Source organism: Hemiscyllium ocellatum, chromosome 7 (genome assembly GCF_020745735.1).
Source record: "Hemiscyllium ocellatum isolate sHemOce1 chromosome 7, sHemOce1.pat.X.cur, whole genome shotgun sequence".
In the NCBI taxonomy this organism is placed as follows: Eukaryota; Metazoa; Chordata; class Chondrichthyes; order Orectolobiformes; family Hemiscylliidae; genus Hemiscyllium; species Hemiscyllium ocellatum.
Window position 1 is genome coordinate 63,086,959 of NC_083407.1, and position 18,185 is coordinate 63,105,143.

At 37.6% G+C, this 18,185-nt stretch overlaps 1 protein-coding gene across 4 annotated transcripts in view; it reads right to left on the reverse strand.

The window, feature by feature from the left end:
- ubr3 (ubiquitin protein ligase E3 component n-recognin 3) overlaps positions 1-18,185 on the reverse strand; it is a 362,664-nt gene that overhangs the window by 14,005 nt on the left and 330,474 nt on the right. For 3 of the 4 annotated variants that reach the window (XM_060827272.1, XM_060827271.1, XM_060827269.1), the window contains 3 exons: positions 14,589-14,699; positions 10,875-11,000; positions 4,748-4,927 (listed from right to left, as the gene is read on the reverse strand). In XM_060827272.1, coding sequence (XP_060683255.1) covers positions 4,748-4,927; positions 10,875-11,000; positions 14,589-14,699 — 417 coding nt within the window. The remainder of the gene's footprint in view (positions 1-4,747; positions 4,928-10,874; positions 11,001-14,588; positions 14,700-18,185) is intronic. The other variant, XM_060827270.1, reaches the window with a different exon arrangement.

An 18,185-nucleotide genomic window follows, 5' to 3' on the forward strand; every position in this document is an offset into this window, starting at 1 on the left:
AGATGACGATGCATAATATCCCAAATCTCCACCCACCAGCAGAATAAGAACATTTAAAGAGATCCAGATTTTCAACCTTCACAGCTTATGTTTACTGCTGAGTTTTTAAATGTTTACAGCAGTTTCTGTTAGTTCCACAGAATATCTTTCTTCACAGTCAACAGCCATACAAACTGACACTGAATTTTTCTTTAGATTATTGCTGTATGTACCCAGATAATTGACATATCGATCATAATGTAGAATCAAGGTCACAAATTGCTGATTTCTGCTCCATGTGCCAAAATACAAGCTGCCTTTCAATGAGATGCAACAACTGATTTTGAAAAATGAGGCACCAGAGGTGTCCAGCTTCTAGTCTGAATATTGCTACAATCATGGTTGCCGATTCTATAGTCTCCACTACATGCCCAATTAGATGTGGGTTGCATCTTTTAGGTTTGTTATACTTATCTATCTTTGTTTGAATATTGTGGGTATATTACAATCATTTCTTATGGGCATTATGAAACTGAAGTAAAGTTGGCAATATTTAGTTTACAAACTGGTTATATAAAAACCATAAACATGAATAAACTAGGCTATTTAATTTTATATGATGTTGAAGCATTTTTGCAGGTACTTAAGTTCTATTTGAGTACAGCCAGTTCATTGTGTGCAATGGTTCAGAAGAGTGCTAAACATCCCCGTGGGGCGCACATATTAGAAAACATCTGAACTATCAAATGCTAATAATGTGTTTGTTTTTGTCTACAATAAATATGGTCAATACTGATATTAAGATATAAACCAAGAAACAGGGGTTGATGGGATGGGGCTAGGAAGAGGAGTAGTAAAGTGAAAAATGGCAGAATGGTCCAAGAAAGAAGGGGATAGAGCAGACAGTGAAAGAAGCAAAGTAACTGAACTCTGAGAGGGAGGACAAAACTGGTGCCAACTGAGGAGAAAAGGAAGAGGACTTGTATGAAGTTTGAAAGGAAGTTAGAAGGCGAAAAAGGGTGGAAACCAATCAGGGTGGTGAAGTGAACACAATATCCACCACATAACTGATACCATCCTCACAATCCAATGTCCAAAAACCTCAAAATAATAAATCCATAATTGCCTGCAATGACTCCATGACCTTGCTACTGGCTACATGAGGTACCTTTAATCAGAGAATTATCACAGTATCCACATAGCGTAGAAGGGGGCCATTTGGCCCATCAAGTTTCATTGACCCTCCAAAGAATATCCCTACCCAGACCACCATACCCCTGTAACCATGCATTTCCCATGGTTCATCCATTTAGCCTACATATCCCTGAATACTATGGGCGATTTAACATGGCCAATCCACATAACCTGCACATCTTTGGACTTACGTTAGAACTCCATCAGTAGAATGGAAATTCCACCTCAGAGCTGCAGAAGGCAATTTCAGGCTACTGACCTATAACTAGGCATGTGCCACTGCAATGAGACCCTAATTATTCACAATATATATGAATGATTTGGATGAGAAAAGTGAACGTACTGTTGCCAAGTTTGCAGATAACACAAGTAAGGAAAATGACACAAGAAATCTACAAAGGAATATAAACAGGTTAAACGCAGAGGCAAAAAATTGGCAGATGGAATATTATGTGGGAAAATGTGAGGTTATGCTCTTTGGGAGAAAGAAGAGTTGATTATTAGTTAGAACATAGAACAATACAGCACAGAACAGGACCTTTGGCCCTCGATGTTGCACCAACCTGTGAACTAATCTAATCTCATCCCCCTACACTATCCCATCATCATCCCTTATCCAATGCTTATCCAATGATTGTTTAAATCTCCCTAATATGGCTGAGTTAACAATATTGGCAGGCAGGGATTCCACACCCTTACCATTCTCTGCATAAAGAACCTGCCTCTAACATCTGTCTTAAATCTATCACCCCTCAATTTGTAGTTTTGCCCCCTTGTACAAACTGACGTCATCATCCTAGGAAAAAGACTTCCACCATCTACCCTATCTAATCCCCTGATTATCTTGTAGGTCTCTATCAAATCCCCTCTTAGCCGCCTTCTTTGCAATGAGAACAGACCCAAGTCTCTCAGCCTTTCCTCATAAGACCTTCCCTCCAGTCCAGGCGATATCCTGGTAAATCTTCTCTGCACTTTTTCCAATGCTTCCACATCCTCCCGGTAATGGGGCAACCAGAATTGTACACAATATTCCAAGTGTGGCCACACTAATGTTTTGTATAGTTGCAGCATAACATTATGGCTTCAGAACTGAATCCCTCTAACAATAAAACCTAACACACCGTATGCATTCTTAACAGCACTATGAATCTGAGTGGCAACTTTCAGGAATCTATGTATATGGACTCAAAGATCCCTCTACACATCCACGCTACCAAGAATCTTTCCATCGACCCAGTATTCTGCCTTCCTGTTATTCTTCCCAAAATGAGGAAAAGAGGAAATGAGAGTTAAATGAGGAAATATTGTAGAAACCTGCAGCAGATATTTGGGGGTCCTAATGCACGAATCACGAAAGGAAGAATGTTGACCTTTATTTCAAAAGAAAATTAGTATAAAATAGGGCAATCTTGCTAATACTATGTAAAATACTGGTTAGAATACTGTTATTTATGGCACTGGAAGTAGTCCAGAGAAACTTCACTGGGCTGATACCAGCTATGGAGGGATGTTCTTATGAGTAGAGGTCGAGTAGCTTGGGCTTGTAGTCAATGGAATTTAAAAGAATGAGAGGTGGCCTTATTGAAAGAGCCTCAGATGGCTTGACAGGGTAGATGCAGAAAAGTTGGACCAGACAGCATAATCTCTGAATAAGGGGTTGCCCAGTTAAGACAGAGATGAGGAGGACTTCTATTTTAATTTCTCAGAGTGGTGAATTTGTGGAATTCTTTGCCAGTGAGGGCTGTTGAGGTTGCATCGCTAAGTGTATTCATGGCTAAAAAGGTCAGATTTCTAATCAGTCAGCGAATTAAGAGTAATGAAGAGAGAGAAAAAAAAAGGAAAGTAACGACCTATTTCTACTCCTATGTCTTATGATCACCACTGGATGCACCAGCTGGTAATTCACTTGGTTCTTCAGCCTAGGCTCCTTGAAAGAAAAAAGTAAGTGATGTGGAAGGAGGTTACAGAGAGGTGATTCTGAGGAAGGGACAGTAAATTAACTCTCAGTAAGCCTTCTCTCCTGATATCAGATCCTTCAATGGGCCAGTGTGCTTATGGCGAGGAACCACTGCACCACTCCAAAGTAAGCCACGAGCAAATTAAAAAGCAGGGTTACTTGTTAGGCTTCCTATATGACGAGAACATTGAACGCTGTTGCTTGAATATTTGAGACAGCAGAATGAGACCCTTAAATGGACTTTAATTGTCTTCAATTAAGGGCCTCCCTTCATGCCTGGGGCGGCAGGTTTCTCAATTCTTTTTGCCACAGTCCACATTTCCCTGTCTGATCAAATGCCACCCCAGCCTTGAAACCTCTTTTCAGGGAAGGCATTAAATCCCATCTATCTGTATGGAGCAAGGGCAGATAAGAGTCATTAATGTTTCTCAGAGTAAAAGAAAGATTGATAGGTCAGGTAATGTTTTTGGAATAGATAGTCTCACAAAAATGAATAAAATTTAACTTAAATCTGTAACTTCATTAAGAACAAATTACTTGTGACATTTATGTTTCAACAATTCAAAACTTGTTAAAATGATTTGCTAATCTTGTTCCCAAAAATATTATGTCCTAATATTTACACAGTATCAATTCTCTTTACATACTGAAACATTTTATAGGCATTTTCTTGAAGGAATGTATGTTCTTGCACAGGCATCACATTTTGTATTGATACAGCATCTGCTGCTGTTTTCGCTGTTAAGATCTTTCATTTACTTAAATGTCAGTTGTGTTAGACTTTTCAAATATCCCCCATCACATCAAGTGAAAGCCAAGCTAATCTACTTGGACTACTCAATCAAGACTGATTTTATTCACTGTCTACTGCAGCTCTTCCATCAATTGATTTGGAAGCTGATGTGACCAATACTCAAGTGACTTACTGCCTTATGAATGCAAAGACAATATACTTAGCTGTAAAGCAACTTAGTCTAATAGATCTAAAAGATCAACATTTCAGGAGCATCTTATCTGAAAAAAATCTCTCAGATTCATTTTAATGTAAATTTTAGCAGAAAAATGAAATGTCCGAATGAAACTGAAAATAACAAACCTGAATAATGATATTCATTTCTTTACCATTATATGAATAGTAATGTCAATTATTTCAGAACCAGACCTACACTGAAGAGGAGCTGTCCATACATTATTACTTGATTGCTTGAATTGAAGTTGAGATGGCCTTTATCTAAGTTGAGCATTTAAATAAAGACAATACAATTTAATATTTATGACTTCTCTGGCACTGGGAAGAGGGATACATATATATTATAAAACAGTAACGCAAATATATGTTTAAATAATCTAAATAAACAAGAATCAAAGCTTTCATTTATAATGGTTCTACATTTTATGTACCATTAGAATGGAAACAGCGTGCAAAGGTTAAACCAAAGTATCATGTATGCATGTCTCCACCCTCCCATTGTTTCTCTGTGTTATATTAGACCAAAGGTCTTCAGAACTGGAAACCAGCAATTAACCAATAAATGGCATAAAATCAAAAAATGAAAGTAAATATTTATAAAATATACTAAAAAGATTTGCTGTGTAAAGCCAAAGAGTTAATCTTACTGTAACTTGTTCTGAATGACTTTCTGCAGAAGTTGTTACTTCCAAACACCACTGAGATATAAGATCCAGAGCTGCTATCGGCCAGTCAAGGCAGGCAGAAATACAGAACTCATCATTTGACTGAAGACAGGGCAGCAGTAACCCAAGATAGCTGGCAAGCATCCCAAATTCTTCTGTTCGCTTGGAAATGAGGGAAAAAAGTAATTTGTACATAGACCATCTGTTGTATCAAATTGCTGAGGCAATAAACTATAAAATACATTAATCTGGCATCAGTCATTATCTGCATACATGACAATTTCCTGACAGCATGATTTCATGACAATGATGATGATGCACTAATGAAAAATGAGTAGATAAAGAGAATAATTGACATTCCAATCATTCACAAAATATTTAGTTCGCAAAAACTTTTCAACAAAAATGAATTGTGTATTTTATTTGCTACATTATTTTATTATAATAGTTGGAAAAGTAATGATAGTATAACTGAGGAAATATTTTGAAGATCACTGAAAAGGGGAAAAATTAGACACACATGAAGTAATATACACCTATTTGAATGATTTACCCTGAGATAACTATTTGACGTAGAAATAGTTTTAATGCATCTCATGGCAATTTATTTAAGCACCCTGTGGTTCAACTCAAGACAGAATTTCTTGGCTTATCAACTGTAAATAATTACTCAAATATGAATAGTTTGTGGTATCTGCTAACAGTTATGACACAAAATATAAGCAAGTCAATCTTGCTAAACAGTTACCATTAAGCACTTTCCTGTGGAAATAATTTAAGGTCAGATGTTCAGATGATTGCTGTGAACCAGCATTTTCAGTTGCGTACCAATGCTGTACAGTGGCTCATAAATGAGATTCAAACTATACTGGAATGACATTATGCAAATTGTTCTAACATGACCAGGTACCAATGCAATTACATTCCTGGTGTTGAAATGAAGCAAAGAAAAAAACAACAATTAACAATTTATGAAGATATAATTCATGTCAACAGATTTTGCCGTACCTTTGATTTCCAGGACCAATCCAACCTGGCCAATTACTGCCCTATGATTTTACTCTCAATTGTCAGCAAAGTGATGGAAAGGATCGTCAGCAGTACGATTAAGAGGCACTTAAGTAGGACATGCTTACTGATGCTCAGATTGGGTTCTGCCAAGGCCACACAGATCCTGACTTCATTGTAGGCTTGGCTCTAGCATAGACAAAGAGCTGATTTAAGAGCTGTGTTGAAAGTGACTGCCCTTGGTCTCAAGGCTATATTTGCCTGAGTTTGGCATTAAGGAAGCCTAGAAAAATGAAGTCAATGATAATCAGTAGAAAAACTCTCCACTGGTTGGATTTATATATAACACAAATAAAGATTGTTGTGATTGAGAAGCAAGAGGTTTGCTACTGATTGTGCAATATTTTGCCCCATTCTTGACTCTGCAGGTTCTGACAGAATCTGTGTTCATATGCAGTAAGAAATAGGCAATTCAGGCTTGGGCTGATTCTGATGCTTGTGATAATATATATATATGCAATTGGATCAGCATTTATTGCCCATTCCTAATCATCCACAAGGTGGTGGTGGTGAACAGATATCTTGAATGGCTGCAGTCCATTTTGTGTAGGTACACGCACAATACTGGTCGGAAGCAACTTTCAGGATTATTTAGTGAAGGCACTCCCTGGCGGGAACTCCCTGTGCTCTGTGGAATGAGACACCACTTTTTCTGTTAATTAATATTTACCCCATTATTAAGAATTTAGTAGAGTCATGGAGTCATAGAGATGTACAGCACGGGAACAGACCATTCTGCCCAACTCGTCCATGCTGATCAGATATCCTAAATTAACCTAGTGCTTTTTGCCAGCATTTGGCCATATCTTTCTAAACCCTAAATATTCTATCCGTCCAAAAACCTTTTAAACATTGTAATTGTACTGGCCTCCACCATGTCCTCTGACAGTTCATTCCGCAGACACACAACCTCTGCGTGAAAAAGTTACCCCTTAGGTCCCTTTAAATTTTTCCCCTCTCACTTTAAACCTATGCTCTCTAGTTTTGGACTCACCCACTCCAGGGAAAAGAGCTTGTCTATTTACCCTATCCATGTTCCTCATGATTTTATGAACTTTTATAAGGTCACGCCTCAGCCTCTGATGGTCTAGGGTAAGCAGCCCCAGACTATTCAACCTCTCCCTACAGCAAAAACCCTCCAACCCTGGCAACATCCTTCTTAATCTTTTCTGAACTCTTTTAAGTTTCACAATATCCTTTCTATAGCAGGGAAACCAGAATTGAATGCAGCATTCCATTAGCGGCCTAACCAATATCCTGTACAGCTGCAACATGGCCTCCCAACTTCAATACTCAACACACTGATCAATAAAGGCAAGCATACTGAACGTCTTCTTCACTATCCTATCTACGTGGGACTCCACTTTCAAGGAACTATGAATCTGCACTCCAAGGTCTCTTTGTTCAGCAACATTCACCAGGACCTTACCATTAAGCGTACAAGTCCTACCGTGATTTGCCTTTCCAAAATGCAGCACCTCACAGTTATCTAAATTAAATTCCATCTACCATTCCTCAGCCCATTGGCCAATCTGATCAAGATCCCATTGTACTCTGAAGTAACCTTCTTCGCTGTCCACTACACCTCCAATTTTGGTGTCATCTGCAAACTTACTAACCATGCCTCCTATGTTCACATCTAAATCATTTATATAAATGATAAAAAGCAGTTGTCCCAGCACTGCTTATGGCACACCACTGATCACAGACCTTCAGTCTGTAAAGCAACCCTCACCACCACCCTCTGTCTTCTACCTTTGAGCCAGTTCTGTATCCAAATAGCTAGGTCTTCCTCTATTTCGTGTGACCTAACCTTGCTAAGCAGTCTCCCATGAGGAACCTTGTCAAAAGCTTAACTGAAATCCATATAGATCACGTCCATCGCTCTGCCCTCATCAAACTACTTTGTTACTTCTTCAAAAAACTCAATCAAGTTCATGAGACATGATTTCCCACACGAGGTCATGTTGACTATCCCTAGTGTTACTTTTTTGACTGTGTAAACTTAGTTTTCTTGTTCAAATCTATGGGATCCCATTGCCTTATAACAAGGCCAATGTTGTCATGGCCAATGTTATTTTCTTAACAAATATTTGGAATCTCAAACTTCATCCTAACTACAGGACTCCAATTTAGCAAATCTAACATCAGTGACAGGGAAACTATTGGAGAGAGTTCTGAAAGAAAGAATTAATCACTTGCAGAGGCCAGGTTTCATAAGGGAGGGATCAGAGAGACATTATGCCTAATAAATTTGAGGTACCTCCAAGGTGTGTAGTTGAGGATAATTGATATTGTTATATGGATTTCAGCAAAACCGTTCACAAGATCCCACATGGAAGACCGATAAGGCAGGTTAAAGTACTTGGGATCTAGGGTAACCTGGCAAGATGGATCCAAAACTGGCTTCTAATGGTAGAAGACTCCAATGGAAGTGTGTTTTTCAGAATGAAAACCGGTAACTAGTGGTGTTCCTCAGGGATCAGTCTTAGGTCCTCTGTTATTTGTACTATATGTAAATGATATGGAGGAAAATGTGGGTCGTCTGATTAGTAAGCTTGCAGACAGCATGATGATTGGTGAAGTTGCGGACAGTGCTGAAGACTGTGAAAGAAACAACAGGATATAGATAGTTTTTCACTTTGGATGATCAAATTTAGGTGTGAAATATACTATAAATGGCAGAACCCTGAGGAACATTAACATACAGGTGGATCTGGGCGTGCAGGTCACAGCTCTCTAACAGTGGCAACACAGGTGGCCAAGGTGATTAAAAAGGCATATGACATGCTTGCCTTCATTGACAAAGACAATGGAGTACAAGAGTTGGCAAACTATGCTGCATCTATATAAAATCCCTGTTTGGCCATATTTGGAGTAGTGTATGCAGGTTTGGTCACAACACAACCAAAAGTATGTGGAAACTTTAGAGAGGGTGCAGAGAATGTTAACCAGGACGTTCCCTGGTCTTGATGGCATTGGCTATGATGAAAAGTTAAAAAGACTAGATTGTTTTCACTGGAAAATCAGCGACTGAGAGGAGACTTAATAGAGATAGGGTGGATAGAGACATTCTCCCATGGTTGGAGTTTCAATTACAAGGGGGCACAGGTTCAAAGTGAAAGTGGATAGTTTAAGGGAGATATGTGAGGGAAGTTTTCATGCAGAGAGTGGTAGGAGCCTGGAATGCACTGCCAGAAGAGGTGGTGGAAGCAAGCATGTTGGTAACATTTAGGAGGCATCTAGATGGTTACATGAATATGGAGGGAATAGAGGGATACAAACCGAATAAAGGCAGAAGGTTTGTTTTTGTAGTTTAATTAGGGCATGATGATCAGCATGGGCCTGGAGGGCCAAAGGGCCTGTTCCTCTGCTGTCCTTCTCTTTTGTTTTTTGTTCTTTGTTTGAGACAGAGGTGGTGTAGAAGGCTGCTTGTGTGACTAGAGGCTGGTGTTCAGTGGTGTACCAGTGGGATTCAGTGCTGGGTCCCTTATTGTTCATGATATGTAGAAGAAAATGCAGGGATGGGAAGATGATAAATACATTTATGGATGACTGACTGACAGTGAAGAAGATGTTATGTTCCAGGAGGACATTGATCTGATGGGGAGATCAGTGGCAGATGGAACTTAACCCTGCTAAGTCTAAGTGCTGCACTTTGAAAGAAGTAACAAGATAAGGCAGTACTCAAATGATGGAAGGGCACTAGGAAGCTCAGAGGAACAAAAGGATCTCGGGGGGGGCTTGAGACAGATCCCTAAAGGTAGCAGGTCAGATTATAAGGTACTTAAAAAGGCATATGGGACATTACCTTTAGCAGTCATGGGAAAGATTATAAGAGCAGTGAGGTTATGCTGGAACTGTACAAAACTTTGTTTAGGCCAAATCTAGAGTAGTGTGTGCAGTTCTGATCACTGCACAAAGGATGTGATTACACTGAAGGAGGTGCAGAGGAGATTCACAAGAATGTTGCCTGGAGTGAAGCAATTTAGCTATAAGGAAAAGTTGGATAAGCTCAGGCTGTTTTCTTTACAGCAGAGAAGGCTGAGGAGGGATCCGATAGAGGTTTATAAGATTATGAGAGACACAGGGTAGATAGAAAGCAGCTGTTCCCACAATTTGAAAAATCAATAACAAAGAGGCACAATTTTAAGGTGAAAAGCAGGAGGCTTAGAGGGGAATTTGAGGAAAATATATTCTCCCAGAGGGTGGTGGGAATCTGGAATGCACTGCCTGGGAGGGCAGTTGAGGTGGGAAGCCTCACAACCTTTACACAAAACTTTAATGAGCATTTTAAGTGCTATGACACTTAAGTGCTGGAAAGCGGGACTAGTGCAGACTTAGAATAGTTTTTGAAGATACAGCCTCGATGGACCCAAGGGCCTCTTCTATACTGTATGATTCTACATAAAGGTTACTAGCTCTTCACCAGATTTTAACATGAATGTGACATTCTCAACGGGGATCATAACATGGTTCTTTAAGATGCTATGTATATAAATGATAGTCAATTTAATTAAAAGTAGTATTTTAAAATTTAAGGAAATACATAGTGAAAATGTGGTGCTGAGTCCTTAATGTTTATGTTGTCTCTTCACACACTTTACTTTTGGTCTACTGTCATGAAATCCACAGGAGATGTTTGACACCATCTGAACATGCATGGGAATAGACACATGTGGGTTTATGTTGTTTGTGCCCATCAAGAATATCCTAGGCCTAGCTTATATAGTATAGAATGGGAAATCAACCACCAACTTTCCAGTCTTTGCGGCTTGATTAATTGATAATGCATCTTTAACAATAGAACCCTCAGGAAGCATATAACTCAACTTTTATTTCATTTATTCCTTTATGGAAATAATAAAAGATTAGTAGAAAATAAGTTAAATTGCAAACAAACAATGAATTATTAAATAATCATATTGCCATATTGTATCATGCGTATTGTATCAACACTTTACACATGTTTAATTTTAAAGTTAAGGCTATTAAAATAGTACACCACATCATGTCCAGATTAGAATTTTGGTCAAGGTACCTGACAACTGGGAAGATCATCACCAAACAGGTGGTGTTGAAGAAGGCTTGTAATCCTGAGGAAAGGCAGACAGAACTGCTGGATACTGTATTCAATAGACTGAGGAGACCAGATATTGGTACCAAGCTGATTATTAAAAAAAAACACAAACTCTTATAAGTCGAAAGAAAGCAGGATAGCAAGAAATTTCTCTGTCATTTTTAAATTAGCAGTAGAATCCTGCTCAGAAAAAAAAACAAAAGAACGGCAGATTCTAGAAATCATAAACAAAAACAGAAATTGCTGGAAAATCTCAGCAGGTCAGGTAGCATCTAGGTATGAAATCAGAGTTAATGTTTTGGGTCCAGTGACCCTTCTAACAGTGGGACTGAAGTTCTGAAGAAGGGTCACTGAACCCAAACTATTAACACAAACGTCTCTCCCTAGATGCTGCTAAATCTACTGAGTTTTTCCAACAATTTCTGTTTTTGTTTCTGGTTTTTAATTAACCTGTTTCTACATGCAATAACACACCTCCAGGGTCAGTGGGAATTTAATGTGGAGTCTATCACTGCAACAGAAGAGTTTCAAAAATTTGCAAAGATTTTACACTTGTTCGAAAGATATTTTAAAAATTAACATTAGCTTTACATTTCAATTATAGATGATTTATAGTAGTCATCATATACAAAACATAAAACAAAGTATTAAATTACAATTTGGTGAGGTCCACATTACTAGATATTTTAAAAGTCCTACTGTTCGTTTAGTTCCCAACTTTTACTATGGACTATCATATTGAAACTGTCAACTGTTACCAATAAAATAAATATACTCAAAAAGTTTTCAACAGATTCACTTCTCACACATTAGTTTCATTTACTTTTAGGGTTTAGTGACGATATTTATTTTTTGAGTCATGCGAGAATGGCAGCAGGCTATTACTTGTTTTACCACTGAGCCATTTGCGACTGTTACTAGCAGGATGCAGCTGCTAGAGACTGTTGAGACTGGATTAATGGTATCTTCTTTCACAGAATGGGTATATTAACAAATCGAAGAGCAAATAAACATTTACCCATCAAAAGAAACTAAAATACAAATAAATACTGGCTATCCTCAAACTCCAATCTACTGTAAATAACTTTTAATATAAACTATGGGAGTAAACAATGTTTTCTAAACAATTAATCCAACAAAATTATTCAAATATCATCCATACTGTCTCCACTCCTGCCTCAGCTTATCTGCTGCTGAAGCCCTCATCCAGAATATATCTAGGCTAGCCTACTCTAATGTTTTCCTGGGTGGTCTCCTATTATCCACGTTACATAAACTTGAACCCACTGAAATTTTAGCTGCGCCTATTGTAACCCGGTTGTTTATCCATTACCAGTGCATCTACTGTCTTACTTTGGGCTCACTATTCAAAACTGTTTCATTTTAAAATTCTAACCCATATACTGAAATATGTCTATTATCTTTATCACAACTATCTCTCTGTGACTTTCAGATTTTATCACAAAAGCCTGACATTTCTTCAATTCTGACCAAACATTTGTTTGATGGTGCTCCAGTGAAACACACCGGGATGTCTTTATATATTAAGAGAGCTAATTAAATACAACAGATGTTAAGATAACTATTAAACTTCTAAATATGCTGTGAGGATCATTTTCATTCACAGAATATAGGAGAAAAATGTGAACTCAAAAGAAATGCTATTCATTATTTAATGCTTCTGTTGTTGTAGAAAATAATTTTTAAAAGCTTTTATAAAGGAGATTAAACAGATTCACAACGAGGAAGAGGAAAATTAATGCATAGATTCGATACTCATGATATAGGTAACATTTGTAATATATGTGTTAGTATATAAATATAATAATAAAATATATAATGGAGCAATATGCAATACAGCATTATTATGTAACATGGGCCTGTTCATTGAGCTTGAAAGTGTCTTAGATTTTAAACATGTTAAGCGAAAACATATTCACTCCATTTTGTTTCTGCCAAAAGCAGAGATAGTCCAATGATTTTTTCGTTTCACATGTCCCCAGTTTCACTCTATTAGTTTGTCCTGGTTTTGTGATTTCAAGAGGGACATAGTACAAAATAAGAAGTGATGACACAGATGGATTAATGCAAACTTGATAATTTGTCTAAGGAGGGTCAAACTATGCAACAGGATACTGTAAATGTAGCTTGTTCAAATGTCCATTGTGTGACTGTGTGCAGATTGTGCACATGTGTATCCAAGGTGTGTTCATTTAAAGAGGTGGTTGGTGGGAGGGAGAAAAAGAGAAAAATTCTTGTGGCTATGTTTATGGGTAATGTATTTTTTATTCACGTCTTATCGGGTGCCAAAATATATTGTAAGGTGCAGACATTAATAATGCTGAGAGAAGCCCAGGGCAATTGTATACCTAATTTTCCATTACGCAATCATGCATTTTTTGGGTGGAATACAACTGAAAAAATAATTAAAACCAGGGAGAAAGATTTCAGAGGTAAAGGCTTTAAAAGAGTCATTTGATAACTTTGTATAATTTCAATATCTAAAGCAACACATTAGAGGGGATACTATAATGGTACAACACAGAATTGTTACAGTGCAGGAAATTATTCAGCCCATTGTATCTGCACCAGCTTTTCATTCTCCAATCTTACCTCTGTAACCCTCCACATCATGTTTCTATTGAAATAATTATGTAATGCCTTCTTGACTGCCTCAATTGAACCTGTCCCCATCCACACTTCCATTCAGTGCATTCCACACATGAAAGCAGCTCAGAGAAAGGTTACTAGACCAATATGTGGAATGTGTGAGTTGTCCTATGAGAAAGGTTGGACAGGCTAGGTTCGTAAGTGCTAGTGTACAAAAGATTAAGACAAATTAATTGAAACATAAAAGATCCTAAGGGGTGTGGAGAAGTTTTTATTTTGCATTTGTTTTTTGTGCAAATTAATTTAGAATCGTTTATTCTCATTCTCGATTTATAAGTCACTTAGTGGAAAAAAGTAAATTTTAAATAGATAATGAAGGCAGGAAGAAGTCATGGCTTCACAACTATGAACAACAAATGATCCAAGCTTTTCCTTTTTCTACACAGAACACATGATTGACATCTGAAATGGATGCCAGGAAGACGTGACAAGGTACAGGATTTGAATCACCATACGATTAATTTTGTTCGTTTTCTCATAGAAATACATCCTTCATAAAATCCTCTATCACAACATTTAGCGGTCTCTTCAGTACTTGTTAGAAGACTGTTTATGGCTTTTATCTTTCTTTGTACGAAGATGGCCTTTGACATCTGTCCTAAACTTGACTTGATATCTCTGCCTCTTCTACTGCACAGCTAGTTTAAGTCTATGCATGAGATTAACCATTTTTATTCTATTTAAAAAGTGTGTTAATGTTCTTTTTTATTTTCCTCACTCCAAAACAGTGTAATAGGAGCTACCTAACTCTTCCTCAAATTGAAATTATGACCTTATAGATCAATCTTGTATCTACACTGCTTCCAAGGTTTGAATGCTTCTTTGTGCTATAAACAACTTCAATAGACTAGTCTAGAATTTAGACTTTACAGATTTAGTGACAAATCTTAACTTGTTATCTCATTAAAAGAAAATGATTTATTTTGGAAGGAATAGGAATAAAGGGTTTTCATCAAAACTTATGATATCATATTAGTTAGCTGATATACTTATATTTGGACCTACCATTGATACTTGACCTGTGTTACTTGCACTGTAAAGCCTCCCTTTTGACAATTCACAGATGATGTGGCTTAGTAATACTTCCCAAGACTTATCTGAATTACACATAGTCTGCTAAAATTTAAACATAAAAAAAAGAGATGAAAATAGTTAGTACAGGCCAACGTATAAAAATATTCAATCCCATTACTCTTGGAAAATATATCAGGCAAATATAATAAGAATAAGTTACTTTAAAAGAATTGCTGTTGGTATAGAGAAAGCTGAGATATGAATATGTTGTTAATAACGTTAAAGAAAATTACAAATTTCAGTAACTTTAATATGAAGTTGTGAATATTAGGAAACTGATTAGTTCAGACAATGAGTGTCTCAATAATCATTGGGCAAGGTGCATTAACTGATAGTTAGCAAAATGCAAACAGCCTATTGGTTATGGGACTCTTCAACAAACAGTCATAATACTTAGAGTAAGAAAGCAAACTGTTCATGCTTAGAATCTACAATATCAATTACATCAATTTAAGGATGATTCTTTAGTCATATATTCATGGGATTTAGATAATTCTGACAAGATCAGCATTGGTTTTTCATCTTTAAATACCCATGAAGGCAATAATGAGCCACCTTTACGAACTGGTGGTCTGTTTTAATAGGTTTTGATACAACCAAGTGGCTGGATAGACTATTTTCAAGGGACACAAGAACCATGGAGTCTCACAGCCCAGGCTGTGTAAGGTCAGGTTTCTTTCCTTAAAGTCATTAGTTAAACAGTTGTTTTTACCAGAATCTAGTAACTTCATGATCATGAAACAAGTAGTACTTTGTTAATCTGAGATTTATTTAATTAACTGAATTTAAATTCAGTAACATTTGTATTTATACCTCTAGGATTGTTGCCAGATTATTGATCCAAGGCTCTAGATTACTATATAAAAGCAAAATACTGTGCATGCTGGAAATCATGCCGTAAAATAAAACGATGGAGAAACGCAGGAGGTCCAGTAGAGAGAAGCAGACTTAATGATTTGAGTCCAGAACAGCCTTCTATCTGGTCGCATTCTTATCTATTCATTTGTAGTCAGGTGAATTTCTTGTATGGCTTCTTTTCCAACTCACATATTATCACCTCTAAAAATCACAGGATATAGTCCTTGGTATTAAGGTGCCACTACCTTAATCTCACCCCTTCCCTGAGGCATGATAACTCTTAGATTAACTCGCCAATTGTCTTTCTTCAAAGACAGCACAGTCCTATGGTCCCCTGTGACTATGGAAACTTTACCTTTTATTCTTTGGTCCCTTCCTGCATCATGCTGTCTCTCGAAGACATAATGCTCAAACATGCTAGACTCTAAGTGAGCTGATGATACATGCTTTTCTTTCATCACTGCTTTCAACCCATTACTTCCACCACATTTGTCACACTCCTGTTTTGGCATCTAGCACTGAATCAGCAGAAATGTCCTACAATTAACTTTTGAAGCAACACATGCCATTTTCTTCAGTCTATGACACAAACTCTGTTCCATAGCCACCGTTTTCATCACACTCCCCGGTTACTATCATAGGCTGTACCATACTGTTTTCAACTGTAGCATTCTAGCTGACCCTGAGTTGAGATTATGATAACAGTAATTTCCTTTAGGAAAGAAATCCGTCATTGTTACTGGTCATGCCTACATGTGACTCCAGGTGCACAGCCTGTGGTTCAACTTGAACTGCACTACGAAATGGCCTCGCAGTTCATGGACAATTAGAGATCAGCAACAAATACTGGTATTGAAAAAACATTCCATAAGGGCTCCCTCACCAAAACTCAACTTCTATCTCTATAAGATCATTCATCTACAGGACACCACTGCACCAGCTGATATTTTTTCTTTATTCCTTTATGGAACGTGGGTATGAAAGTGTGCAAACGAAACAATTTTTTTTAAACAAGCAAGCACCTGCATGGTTCCCATTTCTGCTTCTTTTACAAAATGTTTTAAACACACTTGTTAGAATCCTATTCAGGTATTTTTTTTATAAGCTTTTCTTCTCTTGCACAGACAATATTCCGATTGCTTCCTGTTCTTTTGGCAACCCTAACAGCTTCATTTGAATACTGTTCCTATTTCCACAAAATCCCTCACCAATTGTGGCTCAAATCTGACTTGTTCTTCACCTTTGAAGATTGAGTTTCAATGCAGTTTATATATTTTCATATATAATTTAGAGTATGCTTACTTTAAAACATTTCCTCTCTGTAAAGGTTGAAAAGCTTTCTTTTAAACTTACGCCTTTACGAATATCCGCTCTGATGATAATTTTGTAAAGGTCTCCTCTATAAGGTCACCCCTAGCCTCCGACACTCCAAGGAAAACAGCCCCAGCCTGTTCAGCCTCTCCCCATGGCTCAAATCCTCCAACCCTGGCAACATCCTTGTAAATCTTTTCTGAACCCTTTCAAGTTTCACAACATCTTTCCGAAAGGAAGGAGAACAGAATTGCACACAATATTCCAACAGTGGCCCAACCAATATCCTGTACAACCGCAACATTACCTCCCAACTCCTGTACTCAATACTCTGACCAATAAAGCATACCAAACGCCTTCTTCGCTATCCTATCTACCTGCAACTCTACTTTCAAGGAGCTATGAACCTGCACTCCAAGGTCTCTTTGTTCAGCAACACTCCCTAGGACCTTACCAATAAGTGTATAAGTCCCGCTAAGATTTGTTTTCCCAAAATACAGCACCTTGCACATTTCTGAATTAAACTCTATCTGCCACTTCTCAGCCCAGTGGCCCATCTGGTCAAGACCCTGTTGTAATCTGAGGTAACCCTCTTCACTGTTCACTACACCACCAATTTTGGTGTGATCTGCAAACTTACTAACTGTACCTCTTATGCTCGCATCCAAATCATTTATTGAAATGACAAAAAGTAGCGGACCCAGCACCAATCTTGTGGCACTCCACTGGTCACAGGCCTCCAGCCTGAAAAACAACCCCTCCATCACCACCCCCTGTCTTCTACCTTTGAGCCAGTTATGTATCCAGTTGGCTAGTTCTCCCTGTATTCCATGAGATCTAATCTTGTTAACCAGTCTCCCATGGGGAACCTTGTCGAAGTCTTACTGAAGTCTGATCAAACAGATTAGAACATCAGGGCAACAGACATTTGAACATATCCTGCACTTTTTTTCTTTTCACTTCAAGAATAAATCTTTGGCCAAAATATATTCTTCTTTCCTTCCAGAGATTTTCTTTTAAAACAAGGCTTCCTAGAAAACATATAATTGTTGACAACTGCTTGCTTTGCCGTAGATCCTGTTGAAGCCGTTTTGAACACTGACTGCATTTCAGAGGTTCTTGTTTTACCTAGATGATTGGAGGTAAGCTAGCTCAGAGCCCATTGAGTTGGAGGCAAGACTGCTTACAGCAAACAGATTGTAAATGTGCATTATGTGCCTTCACATCTGTGTTTTGGTATTTTTTAAAAAGAGGGATAAGCATTTATACTTCTATATTACTGACTATAAATGTTAACCAATTATTACATCTTTACTGAATAAGTTTAGATAGCAAACATAGAATTTTGTTTATTGAGAT